The following is a 15,755-nucleotide window of genomic DNA, read 5'->3' as shown; positions in this document are numbered from 1 at the left end:
TGACTGGATGTTTTGTCCATGCAGCAAAGTGTTAAGTCACATGATGTTTCTTTTGAAACAAGCAGCATCTGAGGGTCCAAGCCTTCAGGGTGCTCGGGTACAGTTGTTCTAGAGTAGAAAGCAATGCTTTTTTTTCTAATGTAAACTGGCAGCTATACTTGGTAGCAACTGTGTTCAGTGTAGAAACAAGTCTGTCACTACTGACTTTTCCCACATGACACAAGGCAAACATTTAAAGTATCAAATTAGCAGCTGTTATAATGTGTTTAATCACCTGGTCATGCATCATAAAATTACACATTTTGACCACTTCCATTTTATAAAATGCAATAGAAAAATAAATTTGGTCAAAATAAGATGTACACTTAACCACCCAACACCTCTGGGCCCACACACAACAGAAGGCAAAATCATTAGTTTGAATAACACTATGATCAACTCATGCCAAAATGAGATTTAACAAAGACAATATTTCACCCAGTTCCTGAAAATACCTCGGGCTTTGTAACACCCATTTGCAAGAGTATAAATTCAAGTACTTGTATGTACAGTAAGCAGCTACTTTTGTCCCACTTCCCATCAAAAGCCACAGCAGCCCCAGGCAGTTGGAGTATCTTTCCTTACTCTGTGTTGGATTTGGCAGGAATGGCTTATGGACTGGGCAAGGCATGTAAGCTCTGCAAACAAAGTTAGTTCAAGTGGAAAAAAGAATAGATCAGTCTTAGTGCTGTGGAAAAACACCCCAACACAGCTGTAAGCTTTTCCTATCCTCTTAACTTGCAGGTAGCTCTATATACTTAAACCATGTTTATTTTCAAAATGCTGACATAAGAAGTTAGGGGAAATAAACAGATTTCATTGCTAGTAAATCCTAAAGCTCAAAGAGCACTCTCAGCTCAGTAGTCAAGCACATAAAAGAGGGAGCTGTGCTTTCTCTAAGCCAAGCCCTAGTTATGAACCTAAGAGGGGTCAGAGATACAGCTCAATCAAGTTGCAACTCTGAATTCTAAAGCTAAGAAAGAGCAAATTAGGAATAACAGGTGGTTGATAAAGGTAAGCCTGGCTTAGCTCAGGCATCCCAACATCAACTGCCCAGCAGCCAGCTTTAAGAAAAAAGTTCTGGAGGCATAACATAGGCAGCTTTCAGCATTGATAATGTAGCTGTATCTCTCAGATTTACTCTTAGTTCCTGTGTGAGCAGAGGAGAAAGGAGGAGGGAGAAAGGGGTGTGGTTTGCCTACTATTTAAGGCATGCACAGGAATATAAAAGCCTGGAAAGGGGTTTGGTTTCTGTAGAGCTTTCTGAGGCTTCTGCTGGACACCAGGTGAGTCTGTTTTCTTTTTGAAGGACACTAAATTGCATTTTGAATATTCAGCTCTCCTCTCTAGTAGTTACATAATCAGAGTCGCTGTTCTTAAAGGTTAACTGTCAAAATGCCACCACTTCGAACCCTGGCAGCACAGTTAGAGAAAGAGGATCCCATACCAGTCATGTCTTTACTTCTAGCAATTTTTAATTGTGGTTGGAATGAAGAGACACTAAAACAGCATAAACACCATCCTCTGTTCTGACAGTTAAACATGTGGGCAGCCACTTAACTTTTTAAGTCCTGGTAGTGTGTGCTGCTGGCTTGCTAGGTGGCACAAAACAATTAACTTCTGCAAAACACACAGCCCACTGTGGTCAGAGATGAGGAAGGAGTCAGCAGTGCTCTTTTACCTATTTTAAGTAGCTGAAAAAGTTAGGTTTCCTCCTCTCCCCCAAAGGTAATAGCTATCAAAGGGGACTTACAAAGCATCTGTTTTTTCCTACCTTTCAGTGAGGAAAAATTAATTTCTTCCCACCTTTAATCCAGAACAGTTCAAGTGATGAGTCCTCTGCTCCCACAAAGGCTGAACTCTGATGCTCAAAACAAAAGTTTCATGGTTTTCCCCCTCTGAAAGGCCAGGGTCCTTTTGTAATCCCTGGGTGACATGTGCTATCCCCTAATTCCAGGATGAGGTTTGCTGCCAGATCAGGAGGTCATTACAGTGGTAGAGGAGTCTGTTTGGCAGTGCAATCATGCTGCAGGGAGACTAAGAGGGAGACAGACATTCAAAACAGAGTTTGGCACTTTGATAAATGTCTGAAATCCTCAAGATGCTTTAGATTTATATTTACAGAAACATAACTGGTACCTGTAATCACACTTGGCACTAAATAAAGGTTTCATCTAGAGAAAGTGCTCTAAAGTTTCCAATTAGAAGGGATGTTCTTTTTCACCAGTGAAACATTTCACCTCGAAGTAACAGCGTGTGCTTTCCTAGTCCTGGTGAGTTTTCCCATCTCCACACTATTATAGTGCAGAAGAACATGTGCAAAGAGACTGCTGAGAGTAAAATTTTAAATCAAGACCATTTAACAGATGGGAACAGCTTATTTAGATGTGGGTATCTTACCCTGGTTTGGCATCAGAGTCTTAGTTCTGCTCTAGACAAAGACCTAGAAGCACAGACATACAAGCTACAGGTAAGTATTACAGAGATGATTAAAGTCTAACTTCATACAGGAACCTGACAACTAAAGACAAGAGGTCAACAAAGCTGAAAACAAAGTTGTGACATTTCACCAAAGAGCTGACAAGCACAGTGAACAAAATGCTACAATACCAGGAAATTTAAGGATGTGCTTTCAAATAGTCTGTCTGTGTTTGGTTTCACAGACTTCAGTTCTGCCCAAAGTACAAGCCAAAGAAGCACTTTGCTGCCTTACTTCAAGTATTGCCTTCTATACATCATATGCTAACTGCTGCAAAGCCTCCTCCCACATTGTATGTAAGAGTTACTTACCCAATTCCTCATCACAGCCAGCTGAAAAGAACAACTGACAAGGTGGGAAGGTGGCTGACACAGCTTTTTCTTATTTGGTCCCAAACACCATTATTTGAAGCTGTCACCCAATTAAAAGCCTTAGTACTGGATCTGAAAAACTTCCCATTTTCTAAAAATGAAGACTGCATCTGTTTATAATAAGCCTTGAAATAGATGTATCTGTTAGTATCCAAAACCTCCTCATAGCAGGGAGAACTGTAACTAGTGGATTATCTCCATACTGATATTCATGGACATGAAAGTTTTACTCTGTACTAAGAAGAGACAAATACTCATAGAGCTTTTTCAGAAATGCCAGCTCACAATCTGAACCACGTGACAGAGGACAGGCCAAGTTACTTTTATGTCTTTATGCAATCTTCACTGGCAACTACATTTTGCAGGGTTCCAAAGCAATTTTCTTGCCTTGGGTTACTGGTGTTTGCAGAAGAGGAAGGGAAGAGATGGTCACAAAACTGGTAAATAATTGTTGTCACTTTTAATCTGTGTGGCGAGGGGATAAGACACTACTAAGCTTACCATCCTACAATATTGTTTTTTCTTTATAGTTAGAAAGAAGAGGCCAGTTTGCATCATTTACACAGAGGCTGACAAGCCTCAAGTATCCTACACAACTTGTGCTGTTTGTTTTTATCCTCCCTGAACTCTGCCCTGCCCCTTTTGTGCCCTCTTCAGCTTCCTTTGGTTCTACAGTGTAAAGTGCCTCAGCGGTCTGTTTGCAAACTGCAGGTTTAGGAGTAAGACAGAGTTCACAACATCATCACCCATCAGGACAGATCTTAACTGCACTGGGAAATTTCTTTGTTAGTAACAGTAATAGAGCTGAGGTTTCATGCCTCGCAGAGAATCATCACATTGCTTTTCATCAGCATCCCCACTCACTAGCAGGTTGTGGGGAGAGCTGTCACACGGGAGAACCAGCTGGGAGAAATCGTGCAGAAAGTCCTCTTCAGAGGCCAGCAGCAGCTCGTTCCACGCAGAGATGTCCAGCTTCCCTGAAGTACCACCATACTCTTCAGGAAGGATCACTGGAGGTATGTTTTGATGAAGGGAATTCAGATCACAGCCATGAAGAAAAAACTGAAGAGGAAAGCAAAAGATAACTTTAATAGTGCAGATCAATCAGTTCCCAGCAAGTTACTGGAACGGGCAGCTAACAAGCTTGTTTTGAGTTAAAAAGCAAATTTTAGAGAAGTGATGTCTCTATGGGCCAGTGGCAGCATACAATGCTGGGCAGGTGCCATTAGACACATTGGTGAGAGAAGGCTTGAGACAGTCCCCACTCTTATACAGCATTAATCCCAGCAAGAGACTTGGCATTTGCTAGTCTGTGCAGAAGTTCCAAATTCAGCTTGGCCCCAAGTGTGTTCATGGGATTGGAAGCACTTATCCTTGTAGAAAAAGGGATCATCCTTTGCAACTACGTCCAGTCCTACAGAGAGGATACTTGTGCCAGGCAGGACATTTGCATAAGGGGGAAGAGCAAGAAAGGGGAAACAGATTTCCTATGATACCACTTCATAAAGTATATATATATATATATATTTGGTATATTGCCAAAATGATCCAACTGTCCGGGACAGAATCCAACTAATAATCCAGTTCTATCCAGGGACAGAATTACCATCCTGAACACAGACCATATCTACTCAAGTTCCATATTAATGTTACACCAATATTAAATCCTTCACAGCTTTTCCCCCATGAAGATTTTCCCCAACAGGTGTATTTTTCATCACTAAAGCAGAAAAGGCCAGTTAGATCAAGGAAATGGCACCAACATTTTTCTAACTGCAAAGTTTTGGATGGTTTTTCCTTGCAGTGGCCAAGCAAAGAACTTACAAACACTGATGGGAAGTTCTTACCCGGTTTGCTATCTTTTCCTTCAGAAAAGGCTTGATGATTGCAAAAATGCCTTTGAATATCCGAGGCTCATTAATTATGTTAACAGCTTTTATTCGAATGGGAAATCCATCCTGAAGGGTAAAGAAGATTTTTATAATGCAGTTTAAACACACATTTGCCATCTTCCTCTTTTTAAAATCTCCTGAGACTTGACTGTCAGCAGAACCCCCTGGCTCCCAAGCTTCCATCTGAGGTACCAACACAAAGCAATACAGCAACAGAGATGCACCTTGTCATAGGGAATAGTCTTAGGATGAGACCTGTGGGCATTGACATAAGAGAGTAGAAAACCTGGCACTGAGAAACATGGCTGTCAGTAAATCTTAATTTCTTAATGTTGTTCATCTTCCCTATCAAAGACAGTCAGATAATACTCCCCACCCTGGTAAGGATGCAGTTACAGAGGGATGACTGTGGCTTCTGAGGAGTGCACCAGGTGCAGAGCCAGAGCAGACTCATTCTAATGGTGTTTCCAACTACAAGATTTCGTGCCCAAAATACTCTTAAAATGTGTTTTTATACAACGTATAAATATAATATCCTTATTTTTCTGCCACTCCAACTACTGTCATGCTATCTGCAAATGACAAGGCTCTGCTGACAACACACAGTGCCTCCTATACAAAGGAGTTTGAAACCAGTTAGTTACAGGATTTCTGCTGCAGAATTTGAGTTGCAGAAACAATTTTCCAAGGAAAGAGCTCATCAGCAGCAATTAAGGCCTCGTGTGCCACAGTGAAGCTTCTTGCCCTTATAACCAGCTCTAAATACACAGAACCAGCAGTCAGTGTTTGGAGTGAAAAGCTAAGAGTGTGCACTGCAGGAGCATTTCTGTCCTTAGGAGGGTCAGTGTAACAGCTCACCTTTACAAGGGATGCAGCTCAGGAAGTTTGATGCAATATGCTTATACCCACCCACACCTTTATGTCCTTCACCAAGTTCAGCTTTTGTTTTCTGAATTGTTTCCACTAGTTGCAGCAGGACACTCATCACTTCATTTGTGCAAATTAAATACAGGCTCAGCAGTCAAATGGCACACATTTACATCATAATTTAAAGGAGGGAGTTCTTATGCAGGCATTCATAAGCATTCATAACCCCCCCCCCCCGATTTCTCCTATACTTACTTATCCCTCTATGGATATAACTAAGAGCTTAACCAGCTCAGGCCAGAAAAGTAATGAGGGAAGAAACCCTTTAAAGAGAAGTTTTCCTCATCTCACTCCCCAAGAGAGTATGGTCAAATAGCAACTAAAATCATCAGAGTTTCCTGCCTCTTTGGCCAAGTTACTCCTCACTCTTTTCACCTTCCTATTTTGTAAGATGTGCTTATGAACTCACTCCAACTTGCTCTCCATCATTTTTATTTCCAAACACCTAGGTGGAGGTATTTTTTATTTGTCTCTTTTCCTGCCCCTGTGCAGCAGAAGCCTCTCTTCCTTCAGGGAATCAATGGAAATCCTCCTCAAATCACACCCACTCAAAAGGCTTCTCTGCAAGATTTTTGCAGCAGTACTTGAACTGGCACTTGCCCAGTGCTCAGCTGCACCTGGGCTGATGGGAACCATTTCAATAACGAGCCATTCCTCAGCATTCAGACAAAACAGTGTCTTCTCTAACTGCAATTCACTGCTCTCTCTTTTCCTGATCACTAGCTAGCAGAACTTTATTCTTTCCCCCAATCCAAGTCAAAGTTTGCATTTCTAATGCAAAGCTAGTTTTAGAGGTGCAAAATAAAACCAAATAATTAAAGCAAGCCAAGTGAGGTAAGTTGGCAAGGGTGTGAAAAACCAGTTGGGCAGAGACATGTTTCAACTCTGCTGGTAAAAACCACGATGCTCAGGTTTCTGGTGACATAGTCAATAACTCTAGACACAGAAGCAGTCATTTACAATGTACAAGCTTATTTTTCCCCACCAGTTCAGGTCTTACCTGAAGAATTCCAATCACTTTTTTGGCTACAAAAGGACCAAAATGAGACGCCTTAGATAAGCTGACTCCTTTGTAGTCTGCCAGGATTACAATTCCATTCACCTGGGTCTCTTCGGACTGAATGAGTTTTTCTAACGTTAAGTATATGGCACGAATGTTCTCAGTAATCGGATAATTACTGGGTGTCCATCTGTCTGAGGTTACAAGACATGGATGGTAAGTGGGAGAGTAAATATCAGCTAACAATACACATTCCAAAAACTGATTTGCTATTTTCCTGGACTCTTAAAAGTTAGTCTTTAATAGCCACAGTCCTAGTTCAGAGCAGCCTTTCTTAGGCAAGAGATTAAATGGCAACTCACGTTTTACTTCAGGGAGCAAAGGCAATGGTTTTAAGAACCCCGTTCTCCACCCAGCACAGTTTATTAAAAGCAGTTTCAGCTCAGAAAGAAAGCAGGTAAATGGAAAAGAGGAGAATGAACGAAGACAAATTTACAGCAAGCCTGGCAGCACCAAAAGCACATGTAAGGTTCCAACTGTTTACATGGGAGTCAAAGCCATAGACTCCTCTCTCCACTTCTTGTCCAAACAAGTTACAAGCTTCTAACCATAGTCCAGCAGCCCTGTTTCAATTTGAGTTACTACACATTAGTGACATATTTTTTCTTGTGTCACCTAAATATTTCATCAACCCACCTCACTGCATTCACATTTTGACATAACTGCAGTTATTGCTGACACAGGAGAAGGAACCGGTGCAACGCTGGCTAACAACAAACGTGTCCCTTCACCTCTTAGCTTGTCAAATTTCACTGAGTACATAACCACTGGTCACAGGACAGCAGGGAACAGAGTTTTGACCCAGACACACCTCAGGAGATGGAGAGCAAAGACATTCATGCATTTCAGTACCTGGGCGGATGCAGACGACGTGGCGTCCCTCTGGGTCCCGGTGAGGCAGCACAGTGACAAAGCCCGACTCCAGGACGGGCTTTATGGCAGATGGCTTCAGGTTGTTGAAGACCTCAGGCCAGCTCCTCCTACAGCTGTGGTAGTTCACCAGAAGCTGAAGCGCTCGATCATAATCGAATTTCCTGGCTCTGAGGAATCTGAGCAAAAAAGCATCGTCCAGGCAGGTGCCCAGGGAGGGATAGTCTTTGCACACCATGTCCCGCAGCGCCTGCACATCGCGGAGCCGCCACTCAGGTTTCTCTTGGAGCTCTTCCCGGGCTTTGGTAATGAGATCAGGAGACAGGGAGCAAACATACTTAGGCCGATCTGGCAAGAACTCGTTGTCCGATGGAGATCCTGCTGATGGACTTGTCCTGGTGCAGTCACTGTCTCCTGACATAATGTAGCAGGAACCTGTCAAAAAGCAAGCGCTGCACATGACAAACAATCCCACACCTAACAAGCAAGGTTATTATTTCACAGAATCCCCATCTGACAGAGGTTGGACCTATAGAGATCATCTAGTCCAACCCTTTGCTAAAACAGCTTCACTTTGATCAGCAAACAGATCAAAGCTCTTTACTTATTTGCTATGTCCTGCATCCCTCCATTTCCCAGCCCTTCCAAGAACCAGCAGTACAGACAGAAGCAAAGTTGAAACATTTACATACTTTTCCAAGGATTAGAAAGTGCAGGTTTCTCTAATCCCTTTCTGCTGCAAAGCAGGTAGCAAACCACCTTGGATGAAACCTCACCAAATTAATAAAACTTAAAATACAGAACTGCACAGCTTCAGTGCAAAATACAGAACTCACTTTGCCTCACCATTTGTTTCCTCTGTCCAGCTGGAAACTAAAGCAAAGTAAACACATCCCAGTTAGGCAGGATTCTCACGTTTGGTCTAATTACATCCTCTTCTGAGAAACTTGTGGCTGAGCCCAGACAGACAGGAATTTTCATTAACTTGTCTGGCAAATATATGCATCAATCAGCACGTCTGCCCACAAGCTCACCCAAGTGATTCAGGAGGAGCAGCATTCAGGAATGTGAGAAATGGCTGCAGTTCACAGACTGTATGAGCAGGTGAGATACACACTCTGATGCCAGCACTGCATGGGTATTAAGGTAGACTTAATCTGTTTTTCAGCCTGCTGCCCATATTTCTGGTCTGGGAGATGAGTTTCCAAATCCAGCTGTGAGTGGACAGGCATTAGTGAAAAATTATAAAACTATGAACCTGATATACTTCCTGGAAGGGAAAAATAGTCCCTTTTTTCCCTGAGCTATTCCTATTCAGAGACACAGAGTGCTATGACAACTCTTGGGTGTCACAGGGGAATCATCAGAATAACAACTGTCCCACATTACCAGCTTCCTCCTGCAGTGATGGACATCTGAATGGCTTGCTTTTACCACATCTTCCTCAGACATCTCAAGGAAGGTCCCAGAGTGCTGGCATCACTCACAGTGACATGCTTCACCCCATATAGCCTGGGCTGTGCAGGACCCAAATCCCTGGCCCCTGCCCTGACAGCCTGCCTGCACCCTGCCAGTGCTCCTGGCACTGAGGCAGAAAGAGAAGTGAGGAGGCTCCCACAGCCCCTCACCTCCAACATCACCCCCAAACACGCCCTCAGCTGCAGCATCACCCCACAGCCCCTCAGCTCCAGCATCACCCCCAAACACCCCCTCAGCTGCAGCATCACCCCACAGCCCCTCAGTTTCAGCATCACCCCCAAACACCCCCTCAGCTGCAGCATCACCCCACAGCCCCTCAGCTCCAACATCACCCCCAAACACCCCCTCAGCTGCAGCATCACCCCACAGCCCCTCAGCTCCAACATCACCCCCAAACAGCCCCTCAGCTGCAGCATCACCCCACAGCCCCTCAGCTCCAGCATCACCCCCAAACAGCCCCTCAGCTGCAGCATCACCCCACAGCCCCTCAGCTCCAGCATCACCCCCAAACAGCCCCTCAGCTGCAGCACCGCACACCTGCCGCAGCCTCTCCGCGCCCGCAGCCGCGGCCCGTCCCGCCGCCGCACCGCACGCTCCCGCGCAGCAGCGCCGTCTCCAGGCAGCAGCGCTCCGGAACTGCCGCGGCCGCCGGGAAGTGACGCCCGGGCCGCGCAGGCGCCGTTGCGGCCGGACCCTGAGGGGCGTCGGCGGGCTTGGCGGGGCCCGGCCGGGCCGCGCTGCGCTTGTGTGCGGTGGCAGCGGCAGCCGCCGGGCCCCTGCCCCGCCGGGAAGCGCCGTGGGACACCGGTATGGTTGGGCTTTGGGCCGAAAGTGCAGGTTTCCGCTGATAGCTGCGCACTGCAGTGTGAGGGAACCCCGGGGCCGCTTCGTCAGGGACTCTTGGTGCCCGTTAATTTCACCTCATCCTCTTTCATAGTGGCGCCTCCTTGCCTCCAGCCCTAGGCCCCAGAGGCACAGTTATCTATATTTTAAAGAGATAGTTATACTGACCCGCTTTGGAGCTGGCTCTGGAGAGAGCAGCCCTCAGGAGGTGCCCTGACGTGTTCTCTGGACAAAAAGTTACTTGGTTGGATTTGTGAGGGGGCAGCTGTATCCCACAGAGTTCAGGTGGTTGTGCCTGACCACGCTGCGTGGCATTTGTGATGAAAACACCATCGCGCCCAGGCTTGCTGCCTTAAAAAGGGCTCAGCAGGGAGTGCTGGGGGGTGCAGGAATGACCCACGGTTAACCCCACTGATAATGGAGGCACGGTTGGATTGCAAAACAGGCTCATGGGGACGAACCCCAGGCTGGAGGGTCCCTGTGAGCTCGGTGGGGTCTATTCTTTTCTCTTGGCTGTAACCTGTGTTTTCAGCCAGGAGAGGGAGTCAAAGGTAGATGGACAAAGAGCAGGAATCCCAGGAGCCCACAGTGGGAAACAAGGCCCTTCTGCAGCATCTGAGATACAGCTCAGATTTCTTACTCTTCCAAGGTTTCCAAGGTAGAAAATGGTTGGGTGACACCGTGCCTGGCAAGAGATATGCCAGCATGGAAACAAAGGGAGTGTGACACAGGTGTTGACCTGCAGAGAGGCATTTCAGAGGAGTATGCTGATTCAGCCCCATGTTGATGTTGTGGTCCATCGCTGCTTTGGGACCAGCCAGCTCAGAGCTGGGTGCAACCTGGTAAACTGGTACTCTAAGCTGGGACTAGTTTGGATCTCTGTGAATGAGACCTGTTTGTGATGTTGCTCCATACCCTTTCCAGTAAGTCATGTGATAAATGAAGCTGAAGGGACTTCAGGAGGGTAAGAGACCTTACATTGGTCCTGTTTATATTTGTACAGCTCCTGAGCACAGAGACCTGAGAGAAGTGGGCAGGCAGAACCTGGAGTCCCAGGGCAGAGGTAAGAACCTGAAGCTAGCAGCTGCAGACACAGTTGTAAGGGAGGGAGGGAAGGAAAGAGGGAGAAGGTGTATGTTGAGGAAATAGCTCTGTGGCTTCACAGCTGAAAGGATGAAGGAGGTTCCTGGGTACACCTGATGCAGCTAATTTCTGGGCTGATCTGAGAAAAGGCTTTAAAACACCAAATGTCTGGGAAACACTGGAGCTGCAAACAGGAATTTTTGCTACAGGTTGCAAAATCTGTTTGGAATTTGCACCCTTCAAGGGAGGAAGATTTAGCAGGGAGGTGTCAGTTCCAGACCTGACTGGTTAATAGCTACTGCAGCAGGGTGTTAGGAGTAAGCAGGGGTGTTTGAAAGGAGTGATGTGTGAAGGAAGCTCTGCCTCGAGGGACAAGAAAGACAGGAAATGCATGAGAATCGGTGTCATTGAGAAAGACATGGAAAAGGATATTACAGTAACAGCAAGAGCCTCTGTGATTCTGTGAAAGCAGAAGTGAGAGTACTGCGTAGTGAAGAAGGACTGGAGGTGAAATAAAATTTGAGGATGGTCCCTAAATGAAATAACTCCCTTACCTCAGTTTTCCTTGTGTGGGGGATGTTGAACTCAAGGAGAGTTGTGAATGGAAGTGAGGGCTTCAAGCACCTCTGGAGAGGGAATTTTGAAGTACTGACAAATGAAATCACTGGACAATAGCAAGAGTTTCTGTAATTTAGTCTACCCGATGTTGGCATCCTGTGACTATAAACCAGTAAAGGCAGAACCTGTCTATAAGGAAGTAAAAACTGATAACTGAAAACAAACATGCAGGCACTGACAGTCCTCCCTTAGCTGGAGAGTTTTGTCCTTACCCACAGCAACACGGGAGAAGGACATACTGTACTACACACGTGTGACCCTCCCCAACTGAGAGGGGATGAACTGCACTGACTTTGTCACTTCAGCAGCTCCAGATCTACAGTATTTGGAGGAGCTTCAGTAGGGGAGTTGTGTTGCCTGACCTTGGGAGGCACACCTGGAGCCCCGTGGGGAATCCAGCCCTTCTCATGTTCATCTCTGCTATCACATGCGATTCATTCCTTTCTCAGCCCTGCTCCTGCGTGCTCACGTGCTCTGCCGTTGTGTTATAAATGAATGGCTGTTGGGCTTGGTTGATATTTAATGAAGTCCATGTCATACTCTTCACTCATTTACTTATCCGAACAGTCTTAGTACCAAGCCTGGGAAAGTAATCTTGGCTTCTTTAAGCTTTTCTACCATTAGCAATAAACATTTTACAGTCTTGGCAAGCTGAGGCTGAAAAGAGGGCATGACTTCAAACAGGATTGCTCACAGAGAAGGCTTTAAACTGATATTAAATCACTAAACTATGCAAACATAACAGTCCTGTAATAAAGATAATCTCTGTTGCAGTTCAGGCCAAGAGGGGCTCTGGTCCTTGGGGTGCAGGTGGAACCTCTGGGCCACACAAATTCCACAGCCCTTCTGGGCAGCTCAGCACCAGAGCAGAGAGCCACTAGTCCCATAGTGCTGGGCAAGGTCTGCCATGTTACATCTCAGGCCTGAGCTGCTTATATTGCAGTGGTCCAGCAGCATGGAAGGGGCTGTAGGAGATTGGCAGCCCCTCATAATACCCCCATGCAGGGCCACACCATGCTGCTGGAAACCTGCTCCAGACATAGTCTCAGGGCTGTGGGGCGTTTGTATATGATAGAATCCAACAGCTATTCCTCTGAGGTCAAAGGGTGAAGTGGCTAAGAAAATATGCCCAAAATTACCATGAATATTCATGGTCTCAAAGCCTAAAAGTGTACATCCTTTGGGAGAGCCTTCCATGCCTGATCTCACCCTGTATGTTGTGATGAGTGGATCTCACAGGTGTCAACCTCAGTTGTGAGCAGCAGAGCCCCTGCTCTGCACGTGCTCCCCCCTCACACTGGCAGGCCAGACACACGTGCAAAGCTATGGAAACAGGCAGTAATATGCAAATGCACCCAAATCTGTAGCCTCTGCTGCCAAAGCAGCTGTAAGCAGGCAGGCACCCCCCACCCAGGTATGTAAAGTCATGCTAACATGCAGTCAGACCTCCAGGAAGCCAAGTGTGCAGCGAAACACAGACAGGCAGTCAAACCCAGCCCTGGCCTTGAGAGAACACTTCCCCTCTCTCCCTGGCTTTATTGGCTTCAAAACCAGCAATGTTTTTGCAAAAGCTTGGCAAGGAATGTGCTTGACAGGACCTCTGAGTGTTTTAAATATTACAGAATTTCTCTGCGCTAATTTCATAGAGTCAGAGACTAGTGTGGGTTGGAAGGAACCTTTAAAGGTCAGTTAGTCCAATCCTAAATTACGCTGAACTGAGACTGTTTTTCCAGCCGTTGTTTTACAGTGCCCTTGCACACTGGAAGGAAAGCAATGTTGGAGCTATTTCCACTGTCTCCATGGGCATGCAGCATAGTACATCTCTAGTGTGCTGTCCCAGGTGGGAAGATGCCACTCTAACCTTAAGGTTAACTCTAACCTTAAGGTAATTTTAAGAGAGGACTAAAGATCACCCAGAAGTGAGGATCCCAATTATTGTCTTTTGTCTGTGCCAGAAGTGCTGTAGTCCAGAGTCAGAGATTCTGGGTCAGGCACTAATGTTTCTCTTTGCTGCTTCTGCCTCAAGTGTTTTTATTGGTTGCTTGTCATTTTAGCTGATGCATGAGACCTCCACATCTCTTTAGGTGGACCTTTCAGGCTTTGTATCCTCTGCAGATCAGCTCTGAGTGGATCCTAGGATATGCACAACCATGTCAGTGCTTAATGGGGATACTAATGCATCAGCAGCATTCATTAATGGGTAGTGAGATTTTGGAGATTCCTGGAGAGGTACAGAGAAGTGTATTTTTGAGTTACTTTATTGTAATGACTTTCCTGGTCAGTGAGGGCAAACATGTCATGTTCCAGCCAGTACAAACACCTGGTTGGCAGCTGCCATGAGGAATTCCTGCCCAATTCGAGATACTTCCTGCTCTGGAGGTCTATCCAGGCATGGCATCAGGCAGCTCTTGCACTGTTTATTGCACCCATAGCAGTTTCTAGGAGGAAGCAGGGAATCACAACAGCTCCCCCGGACCCTGGGGGCTTCCAGGATCAGAAGGACTCCCTGGTCTTTTGTCCATGGGGTCACAAAGGGCTGCAGGTCCCAGCCATTCTGAGCTGCCAGGTGTGAGGGACTTAGATGTCAGACTGACCTCCTGAGTTAGGGGTAGCCTCAAACCTCTGAAAGCTGATGAAGCAGCCACAGTCAGGCAATCCTGGCATCACTCCATGTCCAGAGCCAGAGTAAGCCTTGGAAATACAGTTTCCAAACCAACTTCCTTACCAAGAGCCGGTAAGACTCAGAGGTCTTCTTTCCTTGGGCTTGAACTGGGAGCACTCTGTAGACCCCAGCAGCCTCCTGTCTCTTACACAGCACACTGATCTGAAGGACGTGACTCCAGTCTGGTTTGTCCCAAGCTGCCTTGCTCACTACACACCTAACAAAGCTGACAGTGTATTGCCTTTTTTATTGGCCTGGTTGCCAATTTTTCAGGTGCTAGGTGTGTTTATGATTATTAGGGTCACACCTCAATTAGGAATGGGGAGAGGGATTTTAAACATACCCACACCTTACCTTTCCTCCTCCAGCCTCTCTGAGTGGAAGAAGGGGTGTGCAGCCTTCCCAAATCCATTCTCAAATGGATATTTGCACTCAGCCTTGAAGGAACTGGCCAGCCTGGCACACAGAATTGCCTGGCTCAGCAGTTGCCACGTTGCTGAACTGTCTCTGCAGCCTCTTGTTGTTCGTGGCTATCTGTGCCTGTGTGTGCACTTGCAAGTTTAATAGCAGCAATAGTTGCTTTTCTCAGAGATGATATGCAGGCCATAAAACTAGTTTGCCATTCTGGGTTTTTTTTTCCTGTAACACTGAGACATGAAAGCTGTGGAAAAGGCTCCAAATCCTGTTGGCTATTTCAGATGAAGGTTATATAAGGAATATGAGAAGAATGCATTTTATAGTGGCCAGAGGACCTAAAAATACCACTTTCACAGATCTTTTGCTTGGACAACATGAAAAGATTTTGCAGCTGGAGCTACTGCTTTCCAGGAAATCATCCTTAGTCTAGGTTGCAAGCAGAGAAGAGGACAGCAAAAGGCTCTTGTGTCCAAAAACAACATAAGGAATTTGTATCTTGAAGGCCTGTGGTGGCTGTCTTCATGGCAGCCTGTGACATGGGCCATTGCCTGGATCATGAAACAGCCCCTAAGTGGCAAGGCCCGTTTCTCAGGGTGATTTTAGACTAGAATTCCAGGTGATGATTGGGATTGAAGATGCCACTTAAGGAAAGGTTGTCTGTGGGGTAGTTTGTGGGGTTTTTTTTCCATGTGAGCTGAAGCCAGCACTAAGAAACCTGTAGGGACTGTAGTGATTTAAGATTAACCAGGTAAAGGGCAGCCTTGATAGAGCAGTTCATGGGAAGGAATCCAGGAGGATTTATTGCTTCAAAGATTTGATATTACATAAATGGAGTTTTTAGGTCATATACACAGGTAAAAACAACTGTGGTGTCACAGGATTCCTGTGGCAGGCAGAAGAGTCCGGGGTTTATCCCACATTAAAAAGAAGGAACTGCTTTTCCTTCTCTTGACTGAACTAGCCACTCAGTCCCTGTGTATGAGCTGATAAGGTGTGTCCTTTTTGACTGCCTTTG

At 45.9% G+C, this 15,755-nt stretch overlaps 1 protein-coding gene and 1 long non-coding RNA gene across 11 annotated transcripts in view; one reads left to right on the top strand and one right to left on the bottom strand.

Moving 5' to 3' along the window:
* Nucleotides 1–245: 245 nt before the first annotated feature.
* TTPAL (alpha tocopherol transfer protein like) lies at nt 246–10,173 on the bottom strand. 5 transcript variants are annotated; one of them, XM_062009505.1, is made up of 6 exons: nt 10,129–10,173; nt 7,621–8,073; nt 6,709–6,902; nt 4,737–4,847; nt 3,754–3,951; nt 246–2,076 (listed from the first exon to the last, which is right to left on the bottom strand). In XM_062009505.1, exons 2-6 carry the CDS (start codon nt 8,057–8,059, stop codon nt 1,987–1,989), a joined length of 1,032 nt encoding a protein of 343 aa, XP_061865489.1. In that variant the 5' UTR covers nt 8,060–8,073; nt 10,129–10,173; the 3' UTR covers nt 246–1,986. The 5 variants fall into 5 exon arrangements, with proteins under 5 accessions (XP_061865489.1, XP_061865487.1, XP_061865485.1 ...); XM_062009503.1 differs by lacking the exon at nt 10,129–10,173 and adding an exon at nt 9,655–9,731; XM_062009501.1 differs by lacking the exon at nt 10,129–10,173 and adding an exon at nt 8,475–8,533.
* LOC133626996 (uncharacterized) overlaps nt 3,738–15,755 on the top strand; it is a 22,295-nt gene continuing 10,277 nt past the window's right edge. For 3 of the 6 annotated variants that reach the window (XR_009819866.1, XR_009819870.1, XR_009819867.1), the window contains exons 1-2: nt 9,821–9,924; nt 10,964–11,023. This is a non-coding gene — a long non-coding RNA (uncharacterized LOC133626996). Of the gene's footprint in view, nt 3,906–9,820; nt 9,925–10,803; nt 10,884–10,963; nt 11,024–15,755 lie in introns of those variants that run through there. The other 3 variants (XR_009819868.1, XR_009819869.1, XR_009819871.1) reach the window with 3 other exon arrangements.

This window comes from Colius striatus, chromosome 16 (assembly GCF_028858725.1).
Source record: "Colius striatus isolate bColStr4 chromosome 16, bColStr4.1.hap1, whole genome shotgun sequence".
In the NCBI taxonomy this organism is placed as follows: domain Eukaryota; kingdom Metazoa; phylum Chordata; class Aves; order Coliiformes; family Coliidae; genus Colius; species Colius striatus.
Note: the sequence above shows the minus strand (reverse complement) of the source record. Positions and strands in the feature narration are given on the sequence as shown.